The sequence below is a fragment of the Prionailurus viverrinus genome, chromosome A1 (assembly GCF_022837055.1).
Source record: "Prionailurus viverrinus isolate Anna chromosome A1, UM_Priviv_1.0, whole genome shotgun sequence".
NCBI lineage: Eukaryota > Metazoa > Chordata > Mammalia > Carnivora > Felidae > Prionailurus > Prionailurus viverrinus.
The window spans coordinates 112,600,663-112,624,106 of record NC_062561.1 but is presented as its reverse complement, the minus strand read 5'-3'; the positions used below and the strand labels follow the sequence as shown (position 1 = coordinate 112,624,106).

The window sequence follows — 23,444 nt, the reverse complement described above, 5'->3', positions numbered from 1 at the left end:
GCCATCTGGATATTTTCTTTGGAAAAATGTCTATTTGTGTCTTCTGCCTAGTTTTTAATTGGATTTTTAATTTTGGGGTGTTGAGTTTTATAAGTTCTTTATATATTTTGGATACTAATCCTTTTTGAGATAGGACTTTTGCAAATATCCCATTCTGTAGATTGCCTTTTAGTTTTGTTGATTGTTCCCTTCCCGGCACAGAAGCTTTTTGTTTTGATGCAGTCCCAGCAGTTTATTTTTGCCTTTCTTTCCCTTGCCTCAGGAGACATAGCTGGAAAGAAGTTGCTGCAGCTGATGTCAAAGAAGTTACTGCCTCTGTTCTCTTCGAGGCTCTTTATGGTTTCAGGTCTCACAGTTAGGTCTCTGACCACTTTTTAATAAAAAAAATTCTTTTTCTTTTGCTATTAAGTTGTATGAGTTCTTTATATATTTTGGATATTAACCCCTTATCAGATACAGATTTTCTTTGACTTATGATGGGGTTGTGTCATGATGAAACCATTGTAAGTTGAAAATATCATTAGGTTGAAAGTGCATTTAATACACATAATTACCATACATCATAGCTTTAGCCCAGCCTACTGTAAACGTGCTCAGAACACTTATTAGCCGACAATTGGACAAAATCATTTAACCCAAAGCCTATTTTATAATAAAGTGTTGAATATTTCATGTAACTTATTGAATACTGTACTGAAAGTGAAAAACAGAATGGTTCTATGGGTACAGAATGTTTGCGTAAGTCTGTCAATCATTTACCATCATGACTGTGTGACTGGGTGCTGTGGCTACGTGTTGATGTCCAACATCACGAGAGAGTATAGTACTGTACATTGCTATCTTGGGGAAAAAAATCAAAATTTAAAATTAAAAGTATACTTTCTACTGAATGCATATAGCTTTTGCACCATTGGAAAGCAGAAAAATTCAAAGTCAGGGCCTGTCTGTATATGATTTGCAAATAATTTCTCTGAAGGTGGCCTTTTCATTTTGTTGATGGTTCCTTTGCTCTGCAGAATCTTTTTAGTTTGGTGTAGTCCCATTTTTTATTTTGCTTTCATTGCCTTTGCTTATGATATCATATACTAAACATCATTGCCAAGAGCATTAACAATGAGCTTACCATCTGTTTTCTAGGAGTTTCTTGGTTTCTGGACTTGCATTCTAGTCTTTAATCCATTTTGAGTTAATTTTTGTATATTATGTAAAGTGGCGGTACAGTTTCATCCTTTTGCACGTGGCTATCCTATTTTCCCAACATTGTTTAATTGCAGTGACTGCCCTTTCCCTGTTGTATAGTCTTGGCTCTTATGTCATGAATTCATAATGTATATGTGGGTTTATTTCTGGGCTCTCCATTCTGTTTCACTGGTCTGTGTGTCTGTTTTCGTGTTGATACCATACTGTTTTGATTACACTTGTATCTCATAGCTTTGTAATATAATTTGAAGTCAGGGAGCATGATGACTTCTGTTTTGTTCTCCTTTGTCAAGATGGCTTTGGCTTTTGGAGTCTTTTGTGATTTCATGTAAATCTTAATATTGTTTGTTCTGTTTCCATAAGAAATGCCATTGGAATTTTGATACAGATTGCATTGAATCTGTAGATTGCTTTGGGTAGTATTAACATTTTAACAATATTAATCCTTTCAATCCATGAGCACAGAATATCTTTCCATTTATTTGTGTCTGGTTCAGTGTCTTTAATTAATGTACTAGAGTTTTGAGGATATAGTTTTTTGCCTTTTTGGTTAAATTTATTTGTAAATATTTTATTTTTTGATGCAACTGTAAGTAGGATTATTTTCTTAACTTCTGTTTATGATAATTGTTATTAGCATACACAGATGCAACAGATTTCTGTATATTAATCTGGTATCGTGAAACTTTATTGAATCCATTTATTCTAAGTTTTTTAATGTATACTTATTTTTGAGAGAGACAGAGTGTGAGCAGGGGAGAGTCAATGAGAGAGAGAGACACACACACAGAATCTCAAGCAGGCTCTGTGCTCTGAGCTGTCAGCACAGAACCTGATGCGGGGCTCGAACTCACGACCTGTGAGATCATGACCTGAGCCGAAGTCAGATGCTTAACTGACTGAGCCACCCAGGTGCCTCTATTCTAACAGGTTTTTGATGGAGTCTTTTGGGTTTTCTATATATAGTATCATGCTATTTGCAGACAGAGAGAGTTTTACTTCTTTCTGAATTGGATGCCTTTTCTTTTCCTTGCCTAATTGCTCTGGCAAGGACTTCTAATATAGTATTAGAATAAAATACATATATATAATATATATATGTATACATACATACTGTGTATATATATATATATATATACTTATACACTATATGTATAGTATATGTATACACATATACATATATACATATATAGTATGTGTGTGTATATGTATATATTTATATATATTCTAATATATATTAGAATAAAAGTGGCAAGAATGGGTATTGTTATCTTGTTCCTGATCTTAGAGGAAAAGCTTTCAGCTTTCCACTAATGAATATGAAGTTAGCTGTGGGCTTGACATTTATGGCTTTTAATATGTTGAGGTATGTTCCTTCTATACCCAGTTTATTGAGATTTTTTATCATAAATGGATGTTGAATTTTGTCAAAGGCTTGTTCTGCATTTGTTTAGGTGATCATAGGTTTGTGGGGTTTTTTTTACCCTTCATTTGTTAATGTGGTGTATTACTTTGATGGATTTGTGGGATATTGAACCACCCTTACATCCCCCACAATAAATCCCACTTGATCATGGTATATGATCCTTTTAATGCATTGTCAAATTCATTTGTTAGTATTTTGTTGAGTGGCTTGCATCTTTGTTCGTCAGGGATATTGGCTTGTAATTTACTTTTCTTATGGCATCTTTGTCTGGTTTTGGTATTGGGGTAGTGCTGGCCTTATAAAATGAGTTTGGAAATGTCCTCTTATATTTTGGAAGTTTTAGAAGGATTGGTATTCATTCTTCTTTAAATGTTTATTAGAATTAACCATTGAAACCTGGTCCTGGACTTGTGTTGGTTGGTTGTGAGGTTTTCGATGACTGATGCTCTATACCTTTACTAGTAATCGGACTGTTGAGATTTTTATTTCTTCATGATTCAGTGTTGGTAGTCTGTGTGTTTCTAGGAATTGGTCCATTTCTTCTAGGTTGTCCAATTTTTTTAGCATATAATTGTTCATAGTCATCTCTTAAAATCCTTTGTATTTCTGTGGTATCAGTTGTAACATCTCTTTTATTTCTGATTTATTTATTTGACTCCTCTGGGTTTTTTCTTAGTCTAGCCAAAGGTTTGTCACTTTTGTTTATCTTTTCAGAGGACTAGCTCTTAGGTTAATTTATCTTTTCTATTTTTGTCTATGTGTTGCTGCACTGATCTGTATTATTTCCTTCTTTCTACTAATTTTGGGCTTCATTTGTTCCTTTTCTTTTTTCTGGTTTCTTTTGGTGTAAGGTTATATTGTTTGAGCTTTCTCTTGTTTTTTGTTTTTTTTTTTAAAAAACGTTATTGTTTATTTTTGAGACAGAGAGAGACAGAGCATGAGCAGGGAAGGGGCAGAGAGAGAGGGAGACACATAATGTGAAGCAGGCTCCGGGGTCCAAGCTGTCAGCACAGAGCCCGACGCAGGGCTCGAACTCACAAACCGCGAGATCATGACCTGAGCCAAAGTCGGACGCTTAACAGAATGAGCCACCCGGGTGCCCCTCTCCTGTTTTTTCGAAGCAGCCTGTGTTGCTATACACTTTTCCTCCTAGAACTGCTTTTGTTGCATCTCGTAAGTTTTGGCATGTTGTATTTCCATTTCCCTTTGTCTCAAGGTATCTTTTTATTTCTCTTTTGATTTCTTCTTGACCCGCTGGTTGTTGAGTAGTGTGTAGTTTAATCTCCACATATTTGAATCTTCCAGTTTTTTTTTTTTTATTCGTAATTGACTTCTAGTTTCTTGGCACTGTGATCAGAAAAGATGATTCATACAATTTCAGTCTTCTCAAATCTATTAAGATGTGTTTTGTGTCCTAAAACATGATTTTTACCACACAATGTTCTATGTGCATTTGAGAGGAATGTGTATTCTGTTACTTTTGGACGGAATGTTCTGAATATATCTATTAAGTCCACCTGGTCTAATGTGTCATTGATTTTTCTGTCTGGTTGATCTATCTGTTGATGAAAATGGAGGTATAATGTCCCCTATTATTATTGTATTGCTTTCTACTTCTGACTTTAGGTTTCTTAGTGTTTGCTTTATATATTTATGTGCTCTTGGATTGGGTGCATAAATGTTTACGGAATTTATGAAATATATACAAATATCTTCTGGTGGGATTGACACATTTATCATTATGTAATAGCCTTCATTATCTGTTATTGTAGTCTTTGTTTTAAAGAATATTTTACCTGATACATGTACAGGTACCCCAGCCTCCTTTTGGTTTCTAGTTACATGAAAAATATTTTTCCATCATTTCACTTTCAGTCTGTCTTGTCCTTGTGAAGTAAGCCTCTTGGAGGCACCATATAGATGAGTCTTGTGGGTTTTTTTTTTTTTTTATGTTTGTTTATTTTTGAGGGAGAGAGAGAGTGTGTGAGCAGGGAAGGGGCAGACAGAGGGAGACACACAGAATCTGAAGCAGGCTCCAGGCTCTGAGCTGTCAGCACAGAGCCCGATGCGGGGCTGGAACCCACAAACCGCGAGATCATGACCTATGCTTAAGTAGGATGCTCAACGGACTGAGCAACCCAGGTGCCCTGATCAGTCTTGTGTTTTTATCCATTTAGCCTCCCTGTCTTTTGGTTGGAGAGTTTAGTTCAAAAGAAATTATTGACAGGTATGTACTTGTTGCCATTATGTTGTTTTCTGGCTATTTTGTAGTTCTTCTGTTCCTTTCTACCTCTCTTGCTCTCTGCCTTTGTGATTTGATGAGTGTTTTTAGTGGTATAGATTTATCTTTTGTGCATTTACTGTAGGCTTTTGCTTTGTGTTTATCATGGACACACAGGTTTATAGAACAACCTATAACAGTTTATTTTAAGCTAATAACATAAGTTTGAACACATTCTCAAACTCTACATTTTTACCCTCCCAACATTTTATGTTATTGATGTCACACTTTATGTGTTTTAATCTTGTGCATCCCTTAACTAATTATCGCAGTTATTTTTACTACTCTTGTGTCTTAACATTCATATTAGCTTTCTAAGCGATTAATTCTCTACCTTTAGTATAGATTTACCTTTACTAGTGAGAGTTATACTCTCATGTATTTTCCTATTACTAATAGCACTCCTTTCTTTTCAGCTTAAAGAAGTCCTTTTAAAAACATTTCTTATAAGGCTAGTTTAGTGGTGATGAACTCCTTTAGCTTTTGCTTGTCTGGAGACTTATTTCTCTCTCAATTTCAAAGGACACCTTGGCCAGGTAGAGTATTCTCGGTTGGAAGTTGTTTTAATTTTCAGTACTTGGAATATATTGTGCTTCTCCCTTCTGGCCTACAAATTTCTGCTGAAAATCTGATAGTCGGGTGGGGGTTCCCTTGTATGAAAACAACAAGTTGTTTTTCTCTTGCCACTTAGAAGATTCTCTCCTTGTCAAAAATCTTTAACTTGTGACATTTTAATTATAATGTGTCTTGGTGTGGGTCTCTTTGGGTTCATAGTTTTTGGAGCTCTGTGGACTTCCTGTCAGGATTTTCTTCTTTTTTTATGGCTGAATATTTCAGTATATATATATACCACAGTTCTTTACCCATTCATCTCTCTGTGGACACTTAGATTGTGTCTGTGTGTTGCCCGTCATAAATGATGCTGCTGTGATCAGGGGGTATGGTTCTCTCTTTGACACAGGATTTTTGTTTCCTTTGGTTATATTCCCAGAAGTGGAATTGCTGGATCATATGGTAGTTCTACTTGTAATTTTTTGAGGAAGCTTCCTATTGTTTTCCCCTAGTGGTTGTCCCAGTGTACAGCATGGGCAACAGCTTTAATGGTGGAGGCCCTGAGCAAATGAACCATTGCTGAAAGCCACCAGGATTAATTATCACAGGCTAAGCCTTATAATTTGGCTTCATAGGCAGCTGCTGACTTATACCGGGGTCCCAGAGAAGCCATCACAGCCTCTTCTAGTAAAAACAGCTCCCTTTCTTGGATACCTGAAATTCTGAAAGTTAAGGCTTTCTCACCTCTAAAAGTCCAAGTATTTGGGGGGCATAAGCACTAAATCTTTATCTACTTATCAACTGTATCCCATTCCCAAGTGTTTACTGAGGACCCCCTGCATGCACTGCGCTCCCTGGGTAGAGCAGTCGTTCTCAAAGGTTTTTGCTTGCCTACATCCTAAAACAATTTTGAAGATCTTTGTATCTCACACATTTAAATTTTGACAGCTAAACTTTTCATAATAAATTTAAATATCTGTGAAGTGTATAATTTTTGGTATGCAAAACACTGTTTCATCACTCATTTACATGTATCCAGAGAAATTGAAATACAACGTTGATTTGGAGTACCATCATTTAAAAACATACAGACAAGCTCTGTTTTAACAGGCAGCAAATTTACATTAATTTTCTCCTTGAACCCATATTTCCCTTTCACTTGTCCCACAATATTTTATCCTAATGTCAAACATTTTATGCTGCTGGTATTTTCTTGATGTTCAGAACAAAAATAATGTATATAAATTTAAATTTACTTGGAAAAAATTTCTTGTGATCATAAATCCACTAAATGCTGTGGATTCTACAGGACTGGATCATTGTCACATTTATTAACACACAGTTGATCACACCAATACTGTGCAAATTTAATAAATATTAAGGAAAATATTCCCTCAACTGTATCTTTTTTTTCCCCGTAACCGTGTCTTGTAATGGGATAGATGGAGATCGTTTTTATAATTCACTCAGGTTCCTAGGACAGTTACTTACTTATAAAATGAAACAGGGTTCAGCATCCTATATTTGGATATTTATAGGTGTAAGTACTTGGAATGTCTTACGCACAGAAAGTAGTTGAATGGGAATGGAAAGGATTTCAGGGCACAGCAATATCACTCGATCCTCCGAACTCTTGAGTTATGTGGCAGCAGTCACATAGTAATCTGTCATCAAGTTCTTTTAGTATGTTTTACTTCACAATTGTTTTAGATGGACAGAAAAGTTACAGAGACAGTCGAGAGTGTTCCTGAATGCCCCTCACCAGTTTCCCCATCGTAACATCTTCCATAACCCCGGTACATTTGTCACAACTAAGAAACTGGCACTGTTAACTCCATCAGTCTGTTCTTTAATGATCTCTCATCTGTTAAGTCATTTTGGTATTTCTCTCCTTTTGTTGAAAGCACAGAATTAGAAACATCTGAGTAGTGAAAGGATTTGTCACCCAGCCTTTCCCTTTCTTGTTTCCTGGAAAGTGTATTAAAAATAGGCTTACTAAGACTTACCACGTAACTGTGGGTTATACCTTTTTCACTGTTGGTCTATCATTTGTCCAGTCTGGCGTACTGGAAGAAACAGGAAAGCCATAATAGTGATCATTTTATCATATCTTTGCTAATACCCTGTTTCGTGATAAAATAATTTTTCTCTTATTTATATCAAAACCTTGGAGCTACGGATTTAGGTCATTTCGTTTATGGAAAATGTTCGAGGTTGGCCATAGAACTTAAATGTCAAAGCATTCCTTCTTGTTAAAGTGTTGAGTAAAACTAGCCCTTATTTTTTCAATGTAAGCAAAAATGTTAATATGTTAATGAATTTGAATCCCTAAGTTGGCATGTGGACAGGGTCTGTGGTCCAGAGCGTTCCTTCATAAATGCATGGTCATCTGGGATACCTTTCATCCCCTGTTTTCTTGATTTCCTCACACTGGAGCATCTCTCAAGAGTGATGTCCTTTTTGATCGTACTTGGGAAGGGAAAAGGCGAAGTATCTAAACACAAATTGACATTGTTCCCGCTATCCTCAGTGTATGATACATGTGAATGCAGAACATCCCCAAATGAGCCAGAATACCCATTTCTCTTATAATCCTCATGCTTAACAGAAATGCATGAAAGACTGGTAAAGTCCTGTATCCCTTTTCCCTCCCTGGGGGTGTGCCAGGCTACTAGTCACTGGGAAGCAGGACAAGGGTGGTGGTGCAGGGAGTTCTGACATGAGACCTCTGTCACATGTGCAGATCACTTAGGGTAGATCACTTTCAGGAAAAAGTACATGAGAAAGTTGAGGATCTGGAAATGAATTAAACCTCTCTGGACAACAGACCTTGCAAGGCCCTTAGGAACCCCAGGGTATACATATTTGAGTCGGGTTGGGGCTGGAAGGAGGCCCATGAGATGCTGATATCCATGCCCACTATGAGGATGGGGAGTCCCCAGGGGCAGCGGGACTCAGCAACAGCCACCATAGGGATCCTTCTCCAAGGCTGGTTTTCGTGAAGGACAGTTGGGAGTGTCTTACCTACCGGGCTGGAAGAGGTTGCAGGGTTATGGTTCTTGGTCTGATTTTTGCTCTTTGAGAACTAGTGACCAGGAACAGATTGCTTTTTCCCCTCCAACTTGAATAGGGTGCAGACATGGAGAAAGCAAAGACCCTTAAGTAAGAGATACTTAATTGGTCTAAACTTATAAAAATAGTTGTTCTCGATTATCATTCCACAGTAGAGTTTTGCCTTTAAGTAGCTGTGTGTTTACATGACAAAGTGGTGCAAATACAGCTAACTGTCCTCATAGAACTCCCGGACTTCACAGTGAGCCTGCAGCTCCCGAGCTGAGACAGGCCCCAAACTGGTTGTGTTTTAGTTTCCTGTTTTCTGCAGTATTAAGGGGAGGGCCTGTGAGCTTCCACCCCATTAGAAAAGCCCAGATTCCTTTGGTCTCTGCCTGTATGGGCCTCATAGTGACTCTTGTATTTGTGCAAGAAGAAGCAGGGCGAAGTCAGCAAGGCAGCCAGCGCCGACAGCACCACCGAGGGAACGCCGGCCGATGGCTTCACAGTACTCTCCACCAAGAGCCTCTTCCTCGGCCAGAAGGTAGGCAGATGTGCGGCCTCGGTCTGCTCGCGGCCCTGGGACAGACGGGTGGAGGCCACCTCTGTTGCAGGAAGGCCTGGGGATTCCCGGAGGCCACTCCTGGCCGTGTGGGTGTGGAAGGAGGAGTGGGTAGCCTCACGGGGGGGCTGCGGCAGGAGCAGTGGGGGAGAGTGGCAGGTGGGAAGAAGAGGTAGTGGTAAAGAAGCGGGAAAGCCGCTCCCGTGGTGGTGGGGGGCTCGGGACAACCCCGGGGTTAGTCTGCAGAAGAAGCTACTAATGTGGGATACACTGGTCATCATGTAGCCCCCGGCCAGCAAAACTGCCCCAAGTCAAAGCTGGGTCTTGGAAAAGGAAAGGTCTAGTAGGCAGCACACAGGCTCGGGTGGGCACTGAAGTCAGAGCCTCTGCTCCGGGGGCGGGATTGTTTTTAGACGTCCTTAGGTAATGGGTGCACTGAGCCACCTCTGGACTCCTCAAGCCAATCTTTTGTTTGTTTTAATCGTGGGCAATGTATTTTCAGCCATCCCAGTGATGCAGCTTTGCCAGGACGCCATGGTTTTGTAAAAGATGATTCACTTTTGTTGAAAATAAAAATGATGCAAAGGCTTTTAAGACCTGAGAGTGAGAGTTAATTAATAATGCTCTATTAACACCAAAAACAAACAAAACAAAACAAAAAACAAAAAAACCGGGGGGTGGAGAGAGAGGGAATTACGCTTCTCTTAATGTTTCAGTCCTACGTGAGAAACAATTAAAGGCATGAATGAATTTGACCTTCATGTAAACTGCGTTGTGGCTAACAACTTGGTTCTGAAGCTGCATCATTTTTACAACCTCACTGTCAATTTTCTTTTGCATCTCAGTGACACAGCCCTCCTGCTCCTGCATTGCAAGCGCTCCTACCCCTCTTCCCCCCTTCCTGTCACTAATTGCACTCAGGCTCTCATGATGCAATTCCTGTGGTGGACCTTGTGTTCCAGCAAATAACCATTGCAGCTGACATTTTATAACCATTATCTGTATTTTGTATGCATTTTTCAAAGGGAAAAATAAGCAGCTCTTGTCATCTTAAGGTCTGGGGCTTTCAGAGTTTTCGTTTAAAAGATTTTTGTTTTTATTTGTTTAAAAGTTTCAACTCAGCAGTGAAGGCAACCACCTGGGTCTACTTTCACACCCTTTAACGTGTCCTCTGGGTAATACATGGAACGTTAACTCGAAGCGCCTTCCCACTTGCTTTGGTTTGAACTCGAGTGTGAACAGCCTGCTCTTGAGGGGTAGCTCCATTGTCTTTAAGTCCCTGTTGCAGACCGTCAGCCAGGCCTGGAAGCCGATTCAGCAGGTAGCACAGTTCAGGCCCTCCTGCTCTCCCCCAACGTCTCTCATGTTTTCTCCTATCCCACCCTTGGGTGCCCTGCCTCTGGCCTCTCCCTTCCCTGTGGTGGTCTTGCTGTCTCCTGCTGACTGCCCCACAGCCAGCCTCACACCCCCTTACTGGACGAACTCCAGTACCCTCAGAATAGCAGCACTCAGCCACACAGATGTCCATGTACAAATGGATGCCCTTCTCGATCTCGGGGGTCAGGGTCTTGTCTGGGTTCTGCTGCCTGTGAGCCCTGGAAGGGAGCTGGCAAAGGCCGCAGACACCTTGCTAATTCCTCTGCAGCCACGCAGTGCCTTCTTCTGCACCATGTGGGGTCTCAGGACCAGGGTCCACAGGCCTAACAGTACAAGAGAGTACAAATCGGCAAACACTGTACCCCATTCAGGATTGGGAAGAGGGGAGAGCAAAAAGCTATAGGGAAGTACTGACACTCCATAATAACCTACAGATGTGTCATCTAATGTTTAAGAAACAGGAAAATGGGAGAAGTAGACTTGGCAAAGAAACTAATATGCCTGTCTGAGGTCTTGACTTCTGTTTGGTTGAGCTGAACCCCATGTAAAGCAGTCAGCTGTCAGAGAGGGGGCTGCGTGCAGACCCAGACAGACCACCCACCTTCTTTCCCACATCCCACAGTTAAGTGTCAGTGGGGAGAACAAACACCGAGCTACCGCGAGGCTGCCCTCCACGTCAAATGTGCTGCCAGGTTAATGACCCAAAACTCACACATCCAGGGCGAGGTACCCCCAAATCCAGCACCACACATGCCCTTTAGCAGGGTAAACTCTATCTCCCCAACTGTGGCATCACAGAATAAGGGAACACCTCAAGTCAGCCTGGGTGCCAGCATCGGAAACTAGTGTGCCAGCAACCCTTTCTGGAACGCTGGGCCCTGAGGTGTGAGGTAGAGCACGTATTTATGGTCGGGAGTGTTATTTTGCAAGCAGTACTTTCTGGTCCTTTATTGGCTATTACTGTGGGTGAAAGTCATGGCTTAATAATGCAAGAGGGGCAAGAGTCCTAAAACTGATGAGAATTTTCACACAAAGCGCATTTTAAAATGTTACTACAGACCTTAGTTCGATTTTGTTTTTTTATTCAAGCTAGTTAACATAGAGTGTAGTCCTGGCTCCTGGAGTAGAACCCAGTGATTCATCTCTTCCATACGACACCCAATGCTCATCCTGAAATGTCCCCTCCTTCATGCCCATCACCCATTTAGCCCATTCCCCCACCCACCCCTTCCCTTCCAACAGCCCTCAGTTCTCTGTATTCAAGAGTCTATGGACGTTCGTTGTGAGTTGGATTTTAGGCAGTGTCCTAAGAAGGGTACCTGAAGATGAAGACCGTATCGTACCCTTTGTCCCACGAGTCCTGTTTTCCCATCTTTGACCATGAAACCCATGCTTGAATGCTGCAAGCAGGAGAAGGTAGAGAAAGGTGATACTGCGCCTGCACAGCCCTGCAAGGCCTGGTTGCTAAGCTACTCACAGAAGCTGGCCCAGGGCTCAGGAGCCTGGGGTCTAATTATCATTGACGATGGTGTATTTCAGGTTCTCAAGTCTCAGGAGTGATCGTCCTCATTACTCTGCTTTTATCCAGCGTTCACACACATTGTTGAATTGTTTTCAAAAAGAAGACTGCTGTGAATCTGAATCTACCGAATGTTTTTGCTTTGTGCTTCAACAGAGATTCACAGCTTCCTTCCAGAGATTGAAAAACCTGATGGGTTTTTTTTATTTCCAAAAAGTTCTTCCAATGTGTATTTCTATAAATCTGTGTCAGTGGTAGTAACTGATTGGGGCTTCCTTGGTCAGCAGTAGGGAAGGCAGCGTAAGGAGAATGTGAGTGAGTCTCCAAGCCTCCCAACTGTCAAGATCGGAGCCGCAGCCCCGTAGGCCACTAAAGGCATGGGGCAGGGTACTTTGGGTTGTCTGCCTCGCAGAGACACCCGGTTACCAGAGGCTGGAATACTATTAGGAGAGGGGGCAGTTGAAACGGCAGTGAGGAGAAAAGGTCTGATGCCGTCTTTCTACCCCTACAGCTGACAATGGGCCTCTCACATGCCATGAAGGGTGCTGGCTCCGGGCTTCTAGGCCTCCAGCGGTGCTCACATGTGTCCTTTGTGTGGCAGGTCTAGCCTGAAACCTGCCAGATGCTACCACCAGACCTGAGATCTTCAGGAGAATTAAAGAAGATCTTCAGGAGATCTTCAGGAGATCTGGGGATGTGTGCAGGCAGGGCATCAGAGCACCGTTAAAGAAAACCCCTTGATCCCAGAGGCAGGGCACGATGGGGCCACAGAGAAGACACAGTTCTCCATGAGGGGCTTAGAAACAGTGCCCTCTCCCTTGGCCTTGGTTGAAGTGGACTTGGGTGACAGGAAGAGAGTTGCATTGTATATGGCCAGCACAAGGAAATAAGACTGGTCAGTCTTTTCCCTTCCTTGTCCATTGTGAAGGCATTGTCAAAGAGACGTCAAAATTTAATAATTCCAGGCTAGATTTAACATGTCCTTCAGATTACTGTTTATCAATTACTTTTGTTTCCTAAAATGGATTTTTGATAAGTGAAAAAAAAAAAATAGGATTCCTCTAGCCAAATAGGTCATGTCAAGGCGCAGTCCACATATCTGTCTAGTAGTTCCAAGCCACTGGCTCCTTCCCTATCATTGGCAGGCCTCCTTCTGACCTGCCCTAAGTGGTGGGGGCCACAGCCTGCCTTCCAGAAAGGCCAGGTTGGCCCTGAGCCACTTGAGGTCCATTGCAGACCAAGGGCCCGGTTTCTGAGCTCTGGCATTTCCATTAGCCCTGCTTTAAGAGAAGAGAGATGTGCATTTCACCTCAGAGTTGTCGGGATGTTTGACATTTAATTCCAGCTCTGTTTGTGTGCCTGTAGCAGCCTGAGCACTGTCTCGGGCCTCTTGTGGCACTCAGGGTTAAGAGACAACCCAGTCTCTGCCTTCTGGGAGCTTCTCCTAATGAGTTCACTTGTGAGTAGAGAACAAGGACTAATGTGGACATAACCACTGGAGGGAATATGGGGGTACTACAGACCGAGAGACCGGATGTGGTAAACCCAGCTGAGATTAGGGTAGTCAGGGCCCAGAGGTGGAAGGGTCTCATGGGACACTTAGCTAGGTCCCCTTCTTCTACCTCCACAGCCAAGTAGGACCCCCTTCTGCTCTCTAACTGGCAGTGCCCTTTCGTCACTCTCTACGGTGGCCAGCAATCTTCATATGTTTTAAACTCCCTGTGCTGTCATTCAGAACTTATTTTTCCTTTTTTTTTTTTTTGTTTTTTTAAGACTTTTATTTATGTATTTTTTTAATGTTTATTTTTGAGAGAGAGAGACAGCATGAGCAGGGAAGGGGCAGAGAAAGAAGGAGACACAGAATCTGAAGCAGGCTATAGACTCTGTGGTGTCAGCACAGAGCTCAACATGGCGCTCAAACTCATGAACTGCAAGATCATGACCTGAGCCAAAGTCTGAGGCTCTGACTGAGCCACCCAGGTGCCCCCAAAACTTATTTTCCCATCATTCCCAATGATAAGACAAAGAAGTAGAGACCTTATTCAAATTTCGAAATCATTAGTCCCACCTCCCAGAGAATCAAACTAAATACGAGAATTTTCGCAGTTACCCAGAAATCTTATTTCCCAGCCCACAGGTCCCCCTGCTCTGCCCTGTGCTTCATAGAGCCATGTGGCTCCTGGGGGAAGGGGGTTGGGACTTGGCAGGACTGGCCATCTTTCCTGGCCCCACCAGGCCTATTTGTATGTACCCACTGGACAACAGGATCCTTGCAAGACATTTGCACACGTGGCCTGTTTGTATCCCATGCTCATGGGCTTTCTCCTCCTGTTCAGGGGAGCTTTGGCCTTTGTTCTTGATCATTTCACTGTTGGCTTCTGTCTACTGCCTGCCCGCCCAAGCCAATCTGGTTACCCAGGTGTCTTTCCAAGGTGCCTCTAGCCATGTGGCCTCTCCCCTCGCACCCATGTCTCTCCCAGACACACACAAGGCTCCCCCCACCCCAAACACATGCTATATAGTCCAGAGGTGGTTTTTTAAAGTACCTCTATATATTTAATAGCAGAATGGTTCTGCGGCTCAGCCCCTCACCCTGAGGACTTGTACTAAGCCTGGTACACAGCGGAATATAGTCGGAAAAGCAAGACTCAGATGTGAGGGAGAGTGAGAGTACTTGGTTGGCTGGGAATTCTCTGTTGCAGGGGCCGCGGCTCGGTGCGGTGCTTCAGAAAGCAGGCTGCCTCTGTCAGAAAGGAAGGTGCAGAGAGTGAATAGGGAGTTCTCCGAGGAATTTGCACTGTCTGCGACCATTCCCTCGCTTCAGTACTGCCATGAAGCCCCCGGAACCCACCCCCCACACACAGTTTGTCCAGAGAGCCCATCCCACAGGCAAAAGGGGGCTTCTCCCCAGGCAGAGTCAGAGACCATGTTCTGGGGTCTTCTCTGCTAGCCAAATCAAAGCCCGTGGAAAACAGCTGATTTTCCAATGAGGCATCTCCAAGTATAAGTTCAGAAGCATCTACACCATTGGAAAAAAAATAGCGTGAATTTTAGGGATCTGAACATGTCTTTTTTTTAAAACAACAAGAAAGGAAATTCCTAGGTATCCTAAAAGTGTACTTATCTATACCACACCAAGTAAAGTGTTGCTTTCCCGGTTTTCTCCTTTCCCTTCCTCCCTCAACAACCTGCTACTACTTTACAGTATAGGGTCTTGGGGTGTTTGTTTTAGGAGGAAGAGCAGGGAAGATTCACTTAATTTGAGTTGCTATAAACACTGTTTGCTTGAAGTGAGATGCAATACTTATATGATAATCAAACCCTTCCCCTTGTCCTGAATCCCGACTCCTCACTTGCCTTCCTCGAGCCCCCCTAGTCTTGCCCATGCACACCCCTTCTCCCTCAGCACAGCAGTTAGCACCCTCACCCTGGTACTGGTCTCTTGTATGCCTCTGTCCTGCAGTGCTGAGTGCTCTGCTGTGTGAGGTCACCCCCCCCCCCCCCCCCCCCGTGGGCTTCTTCCAGGTTCGGGGATGTTGGTGGCCCCTGAACCACCTGCAGTGCTGGGAACCATATCCCAGGAAGTCCCGGTGCAGAAAACTTGTTCCTCTTCCACCTTCCAGCCCTAACTAGAAATGGGACCCTGCTGAGCCTTTCCCCAGTCGTATGACCAGATTTCTTTCCAGAAGTGCTTTCTCACAAAGAATGACTTAGTTTCAGCAGGTCTTTTTTGAGAATCTCCTGTCTACTTCTGGGAATCAGAAATGCGGGTTTATATTTCTGGTGCTTATAGGGTGTCAGGTTTTTTGTTGGGTTTTGTTTTCAACAAAACACTTGGCCTCAGAAATTCAGTGCATTGGAGCTTAGTTGCCAAGAGCCTCCCTGCCAAGTGGCTGCACACGGCCCTGTCCTCCAAGTGCGTGCCTGGACAAAGGCTCCTGTCCTGCTGGGCCCTGCGGCTGCGGGCAGCTCTTCCAGCATGGATCACAGTGGGTCCCAGGCACCAGCTCCTCTGAGGGCTGCTTAGGCATTGCTCTTGGCTGCAGCTGTTAGGAATTCATGTCACTGAAGGATAAGCGTCTTAGAGAGTGAGCTAGCACTTTGCTGCAGGCACTTGGACCTAAGAACAGGAGGGGAAAGGGTAGGACCCAGGACAGTAGTCCTGGGCCAGCTAATTCCACTTGTCTTTCTGACAGGCGAATCTAGAACTCAGGGCTTCTCTCATCTTGATGCTTGCTATAGCAATGGAATACCTGTGGGAAGGGAGGACATTCATTGGCTCTTCAAAGAGAGCCAGTTGGTTTCCATGCTCATGAAACTCGAGGAAAATCCTCGACCCAGTGGGCCTCCACAAGGTGAAACATTTTAAGAGACACATGGTCTTGCCAGAGAACTGCTGGTTCTCTTCCTGGCTTTCACCAGAACTTCAGGATTAGAGGTTTCTAAGCAACAGACCATCTTGCTCCTTGCTACCTCCGAGCAGGGCAGGGGAGCCAGCCAGCCAGTAGTCAGGGTGATGGGGACAACTTTAAAGACCCATGGCCAGTTAGAGGAGAATGGCAGAGCTACTAGGGCTTTCCCACACCAGCTGGGACTTCTGTACCATCCCGGGGCTCAAAGAAGAGGTCACATACACCGTTCCCACCTCGGCAATGAGTACCCCGATGCTGGGTCCTGATAGCTGCTGTACTTTGTTCCTTCAAAGGGAAGTGGATCCACCAGTCCACATGGCTTATGCCTCCCTTTGGCCCCAAGCATCACCCAGCAGGTTCTGGAGCCTCAGCCTAGCTTGCTTCCTTTCAGCATCCCGAGCAGCCCTGGAGCCTTGTTTGAACTGGATTCATTTTAGCCAGCGACTCCCTGTCCCGCCTCCCCACCCCCACCCCGTGCGCCCAGTGCCCCTGGAGTGTGCACTGCCCTTCATCTGTATCCCAAGGCTCACTTCTCTGTGACTTCCCGGCTGTCCTGTTATTTCCCACCTCATGCTTTTCTTTTCAGCTGAACCTTATTCACAGTGAAATCAGTAATTTAGCCGGCTTTGAGGTGGAGGCCATAATCAATCCTACCAATGCTGACATTGACCTTAAAGATGACCTAGGTAATTGGGGATGGGGTTTGGCACCGCCAGCTGTCAGATGAAAAGTTATGGAACCCAGAATTTAGGCTCTTCATTGTCTCAAACTTCAGATGGTCAAGCCAAATTCCCAAATCCCAGTTGAACATTGGAAGGAAATCCTCAATGTTTACTCACTCCAAGCCATTTCAAATGGAAATGATCCGATAATGTTTCATTGAGTGCAATTGGCTATTTTCCCCTTGATTGTAAATGTATTGCTATCTAAATTCTCTTCCATAATGATCATACTGACTGCTGGTTACTTGGGAGGGATTTTTTAAAAATGTGTTTGTTTTTTTTTAGAACTGAAAAATCTCAGGTTACTACAAAATGATAGTTTCTCCATTTAATCCCTAATTAGAAATGACAAAGCTTAAAAGCACTTGAAAAGGGAGAAAATTAAACTGCATCAGTATATCATTAAGTTGTCTTTAATCCACCAGTAAATTGGTTTCCCCTAAATTTACCACTTACTGTCACTTCCTCAATTTTTTCTACAACTGAAAACAGTATATGACTGCATGCCAGCTTCATGAATTATTTGATTACGGGATGATATTAAACAGAAGGGCAACATCTCTTTCTGGGTGAGCTCCTACAGAGGACAACTCTGCCTCAGAGCCACGGTGTCTCCCTGGTTGGGGGCAAGCTGAGAGGGATCCCTCAGTATCCCATTCTGTGGCTTGATCTTTGCCTGGAGAACTGTCAGCTCAGGGGCTCAGTGAAGGCTCCTGACCTCTCAGCCTTGAGCCTTGACAGGGGCAGCAGACTAGCAGAGGCCCACCAAGGTAGCTTCAGGCCTGATGCCGACCCAGGTTTGTTTTATAAACCTTTACCCCCGACCTTTGGCTACCTTTGTAAGGTGGCAGATTCGTTTACTGGCACAGATGCTCATTCCAGAGCCCAGGCCCGACCCACACCAATTGGGTGTAACAGTGGGCCGGAAACATAGGAACTGGGACTCAAGAATGCCCTGCCCGGCCTTGTTTTCCGACCACATACTCTCTTCGTATGGATATTTTCTTTAAAAAAAAAAAAAAAGGCCACAGGCTAGAAAAAGCAGGGATCCTATCTATCCAAAGTATGTTTTATGTGTAAAATACATGAAAATAAAGAGTGACTAGAGTAAATGGTAGACCTGGAAAAACATTTGTACACATTGAGCGGGAAAAAATAAAGGCAGTTCTCTATGCACACATACTGTTTTCTTGGTTTTCAAGAGCTGTCCCTTGAAGGCAGACCAAACGTTGAATGTCATAAGACCAAAACTCCAGCTCTGAACGTTGACGGCTGCCAACAAAATGGAGAAACTCGTTGTTGTGGTTGGCCTGATAGTCCACATTTTTTTTAAAACAGATGCCATGTTTTAGTAGCCTTCTCAGTGGGGTGCCAGTTTTATAGGCTTTTGCGAAGTGAAACGGGGCATTCGTTGTTTTGTTATTTCTTTTAATCTTTGGAAATGATCTCATGTGTGTGTTTCTCTTTTTTTGGACATGTCATTCAAATGTTTAATTTAAACATGTCACATTTGATATTCCTCCTCCTCCTCCTCCTCCTCTTCCTCCTCCTCCTCCTCACCCCCATCCACATGTGCGCACACTTCGTGGACTGATTGCCCCTTGGGCTCACATGTTGGAATCGACCAGGTAGGCCAGCCCCGCCATTGGGGCATTAGTAAATGTGCCTGTGCGTGGGTCTCGGTCCAACACAGTTGATATACATTTGTTTACCTGTTATAGTTGCAAGTTGTACAGGCTGACATTGCCTCGATCGACAGTGATGCTGTCGTTCACCCGACAAACACTGACTTCTACACCGGTGGTGAAGTAGGTAATGCCTAGCCGGGTGCTGCCGAGTGTGTGTGTGCATGGTCAGTCGGCCGCCGCAGACAGCTTGATCCTTTGACAGCTATGCAGGGCTGCATTCATTTCACACTTCCAGCTGTCCCCGGCCTCCCCAAGGTCGACCTTGCTAAGGTCTCCAGTCCCCGGGCTGCAGACACGAGAGGTACAGCTAGTTGGCAGCCAGGGTGTGTCATGCAGCTCACAGATGGGCGCGCTTCTGGTTTGGAAACTGGTTCGGCAGCATCATTTCTGCATTTGCTTCACGAGGCACAGCTTTGTTGGAGACTGGGTTCACCCGTGATTTCAGCTGTGAAGGGGATGCAGCCAGGTCGGCCGAGTGGCCTCCAAGACCACTGATGTGACCGCTGTGGACCAGACACATAGCAATACCTAGGCACAGGTGTCAGCACCGCTCCCCCCACTTTGGCATTGGAAGCACGCTTTCCTGAAGATGGCCTCAAGGCCTCAGGTGCACTCGGGCATTTTGAGAACACTCTCCCACACTGAGGTTCTCAGACCTTTATTGCATGAAAGTCACCTCATTCTGATGTGGGGTGCCTAGACCACTTGAGAAACTCTGCTAGACCCAGAAAGCTCCTTCCTGTTCCCTGGCAGCTGACACCCATAGTCATTTGGCTTCTGGCGCTCAACATCTGAGGGTGGGGTGAGGGAGAGAGAGGGAAGGCTGGGTGCCAAGTCCTGGGGCCGCTGGCCTGCTACATGAAAGTCAGGTAGTGCCCTGCTCTAAGAGTATGCTGTGCTGCTTACGTGATGAGGGGGCATCCGGATGGATGGCAAAAAGGCACCGCTTTGGAGCTAGGTAGAAGGAGCCCAAATCCCAACCTTGCTATCTGTAGGTCATGAGAGCTGGGCCAGTTACTTAACACCCCAGTGCCTCGGTTTCTCTGTCCTATCGAAAGAGTGATAATAGTGAGAGTTAGGATAACTTAAGCAAAGCACCTTGTTTTGTGTCTGCCTCCTGATTGGTGCTTACCGTATAGCCTTACTCTCACGTGTATCTAATGATTTTTACCATCGATGTGCTAGTCCTGAGAGTGGTGCCCTAGGTGTATATTTGAACACCACTTTCTAAAGCGGTGCCCTTGCTACGGGCAGAAGTGAAGTCATGTTGAAGGCTGAAGCTATGGGGATTTTCATGAGCGTCCCAGACAGTGGAAGTCCAACAGCTTAGCAATGCGAGGCTGTCCAGCTCTGTTTAGTGTCACGAGCAAAGCCCGCTGTTCACAGCCCGCCCTAGCCACCGGGATTTGGGCTGATTGCTCTCCTGGGCATTTTGGATCTCGGACGTGGATGGAAAAGACACACTGGACGGGAAGTTGGGATTCGCCAAGTCGTCCAGGCCAAAATGAAATCAGGCTGTAGGCAATTAAAATAAACTCCACTTTCACAAGATTTTGGAGGAGTTTAAGAGCTCCTAAGTCAGACAGCTTAAGAGAAAGATATTCTTTCTCTTTATTTCTTGACCAAATGAACACTTGATGGGAGGGAAATAAACAGAACAGCTAAGGGCTTATCTTTCCACCAGGAGTGACTGAGGCCTGGGTTCATCCTGCCATCCAGGACTTTGGGTAAAATGGAAATTAGCACCCTTCGGGCGCAAAGGGGTCTCCCCCAGGCCCGAGGAGAAGAGAAAGCTGACTTTCTTTGCTGTGGCTGTGGAAGGGGTACGTTCAGCAGGATTAGTTGTGCTGGGACATAGAGTTGGAGGCTTTCAGATGGAGTTAGGAACCAGCCGGGGGATAGCAGGGAAAGAACCTAGTCCTTCCTAAACCGTGATCAGAACTGGTGCTAATCCTTTCCCCTGTGATGTGCTTGCCCTCCCCCAACTGAGGTGCACAGAGGAGGCATGCTGAGCCTCAGTGACTTCTAAGTACCCTGGGTCCATGAGCTTGCCCGAGGTCAGGGGGCCCATCACTCACGGACACTGTCACGGCTGGAAAAGAACCTCCACAGGTCCGGATGGCTTCACTGGCCGGCCGGAACCCTAAATGACTGTGCCAGAACCCAGGTCTTCCAAAGCCCACTTCAGTGCCTTTTCTCAGTGAACCAGTCCAGACTAGTACTGAACCCACCTATCTTTTACAATGCCAAAACAATGACAAACCAGATTCATGCATGGCCTCAATTGGTTCCAGCTCCCACTTTGATGTGTGAGAGGGGAAAAGAAGAAGCTAGGACACGATCACTCTATTTCTCCCATTGGGTGTGAATTCCTGAGACCCAAGACTGCTGGAAGAAGGAATGCCAGTGCAGGAATGCTTAGCCCCGTGATTAACTCTTACCCATCACAGTTCTTTCTAACAGTGAAATAGACCACAGGCTTAGCCTGACATATGCCCAAGCCTAAATTTTCGCTTAGGCTGTTTTGAACACCAATACTTATGCCTGCTTTCTAAGCATGAAATAATGTTCTTGTTCTCATGGGAGTAACACGTGTTTATGCTTGGGGGCAAAGAAGCCAATTGCTTTATGATTAACCCTGAAGTGAAGCCTAAAAAACAAGAGTCTTACATTACTAGTGTTGACAATACAGTCGAAATGGGCCTGTTTCTTGTTACAAAGTACACGTGTGTCTACATGAACATGTGCGTACATATGTGTGTGTAGGAGTCCAGTCCTGACCGGGTGATTGCCTGCAACCTAGGGTTCAATTTTTAAGTTTGGGAAATGCATTGAGTGTATTTTAACTTGCAAATTTCACTTCTAATTAAAGCGAGATTTAATTATAAGTAAAAAAATTTTAAAGTAAACACTCTTCCTAAGATCAAACACCTTTAATTCCAAATAAGCCCATTTTCTTAATCGTTTTTGCTTTAGAGAGGAGCTGGTAGTATTCCTCCAGTGCTGATCTTATTTTGCCTCCCAAATTTCTCAGTTCTCCCCGAAGAGCATATGGGGTAGAGGATGCACACCTAAAATAGTTGCACGTAGAGCGTATTTGTTTCCCTCCTGCAAACTTGAGAATGGGTCAGGAGGGAAGGCCCGACCAGGTGTGGCGGGCAGCAGTGTTTGGGACCCAGCAGATTGAGAATTCAGAGGCGTTTTTCTCGGCTGCATGATATTTTGAGTGAACCCGTAATTGGGCCTCACTCCTCTGGGTTGTATCCTCAGAGTCTCCCCTTCCTGCCGGGTGGAGGTGGCTGTGAGGTCTGACCCTGCTCCCTCATGCCTGTCCGGCCACCGTTTGTGACTCTGGTCTTTGTCAGAAACAGACAGTGGCTGTCACAGCAGTTAGAAGTCTCTGGAGTGGATGTGTTTTCCCTCCTGACACCTCTGCTATTTTAAGTGTCTGTGACTGCTTTCCAAGACAGGCGGAGGCGTGAGGGCAGTCTGGGCTAATAAGGGATGCTGGATCCTACCCCAAGCATCCCGTGCTAATTGCTCTTTAAAAGCAGGGCCTGCTCTTCGCCATCCTAGAGCTCCCTGGGGGTGCCGGCCTGCCGGTCACGTTCATGCACACAACCCCAGACTTCCTGCAGTGGGCCGGCGTGCGGGCCAGTGCCTGCCATCAGCCCCGGTGCCGTCTCTTTTGTGACAGTGCCCAGATGATGTGCTCTTCCTTCCAGATACTTCTTGGGGTTAGTTCACTCCTGCAGAACAAGCACACCAGTGAGGCAGGTTTTTCTAAGAGAAAAAGACCTAGTCTCGACAGGGTGAATCCAAAGAGAATTTGGGCTGGTGCACTCTGATGCGCCCTGACACCTACTACAGTGTGCCGAGTGCATCTCCGAATTTTCCAAGACAAATGGTGAATCTTAAGGGGAGTATTTTATCCTCTTGTGAGGAAAAGTACTTTAAAATGTGCAAAACTGATGAATCAGAGCTTAAGGAAGAGAGACCCCATTCTGGCCAAACTTTAAAGGACGATGTTGTCACACGTTTTCAGTGCCGCCTGTTGTGCCACACGAGGCATTTAACCAACAGGCCTCACAGGTGTTGGTAACCTTGTGTGGGAACCCGGTTTTCCTGGCAGGAATTGGGTACTTAGCAAGAACCCGAATTCCAGAAAAGGTGCTGCCTACCTCCGCTGGGTTTAACCTTGAAAATCTGGTGAACAGTCATCTTCTTTTACAAACTTTCACGTAGTACAAGCTCCCCTTTAAGCTCTGCTTCTGATGTTGCCTTCCTTTACCTAAAGTGATTCTGAGTCATTAGTGTGATGAAGGAAATACTGTCTGAGGCCATTTTTTTTTTTAATCTTTTTTCTTTCCTTTCCTTTTTTTTTTTTTTTTTTTTTGTATTCACCTTTGACACCAGAGCTGCAAAATAGGAAAGAAGTATGGTCATAACGGTGGTCCAGAGGTGACCAAATCTGAATGCTTTCTTCTGGGCACACTGCCAAGGGGAGAGCTGGCTCCCTGATGGGAACTTGGTATGCTTCCCCTAAAGCCTTCATATTTGGGGGTTCTCCTCAGAAGAAAATCTAGGGGCGGGGGGCATGAGCCTCAGAAGCCAACACCATCTGATTTCTCATGGCGAGAAATGCAGGACAGGC

The 23,444-nt window shown here is 44.5% G+C and overlaps 1 protein-coding gene across 4 annotated transcripts in view; it reads left to right on the top strand.

Annotated features, from left to right (window-relative positions):
* Nucleotides 1-23,444, top strand: part of LOC125176516 (core histone macro-H2A.1) — a 79,045-nt gene that overhangs the window by 44,366 nt on the left and 11,235 nt on the right. Inside the window, exons 5-6 of one of the 4 annotated variants that reach the window (XM_047878104.1) lie at nt 8,944-9,054; nt 18,824-18,914. In XM_047878104.1, the coding sequence (XP_047734060.1) occupies nt 8,944-9,054; nt 18,824-18,914 (202 nt within the window). Of the gene's footprint in view, nt 1-8,943; nt 9,055-16,966; nt 17,067-18,823; nt 18,915-23,444 lie in introns of all 4 variants that reach the window. The other 3 variants (XM_047878113.1, XM_047878087.1, XM_047878095.1) reach the window with 3 other exon arrangements.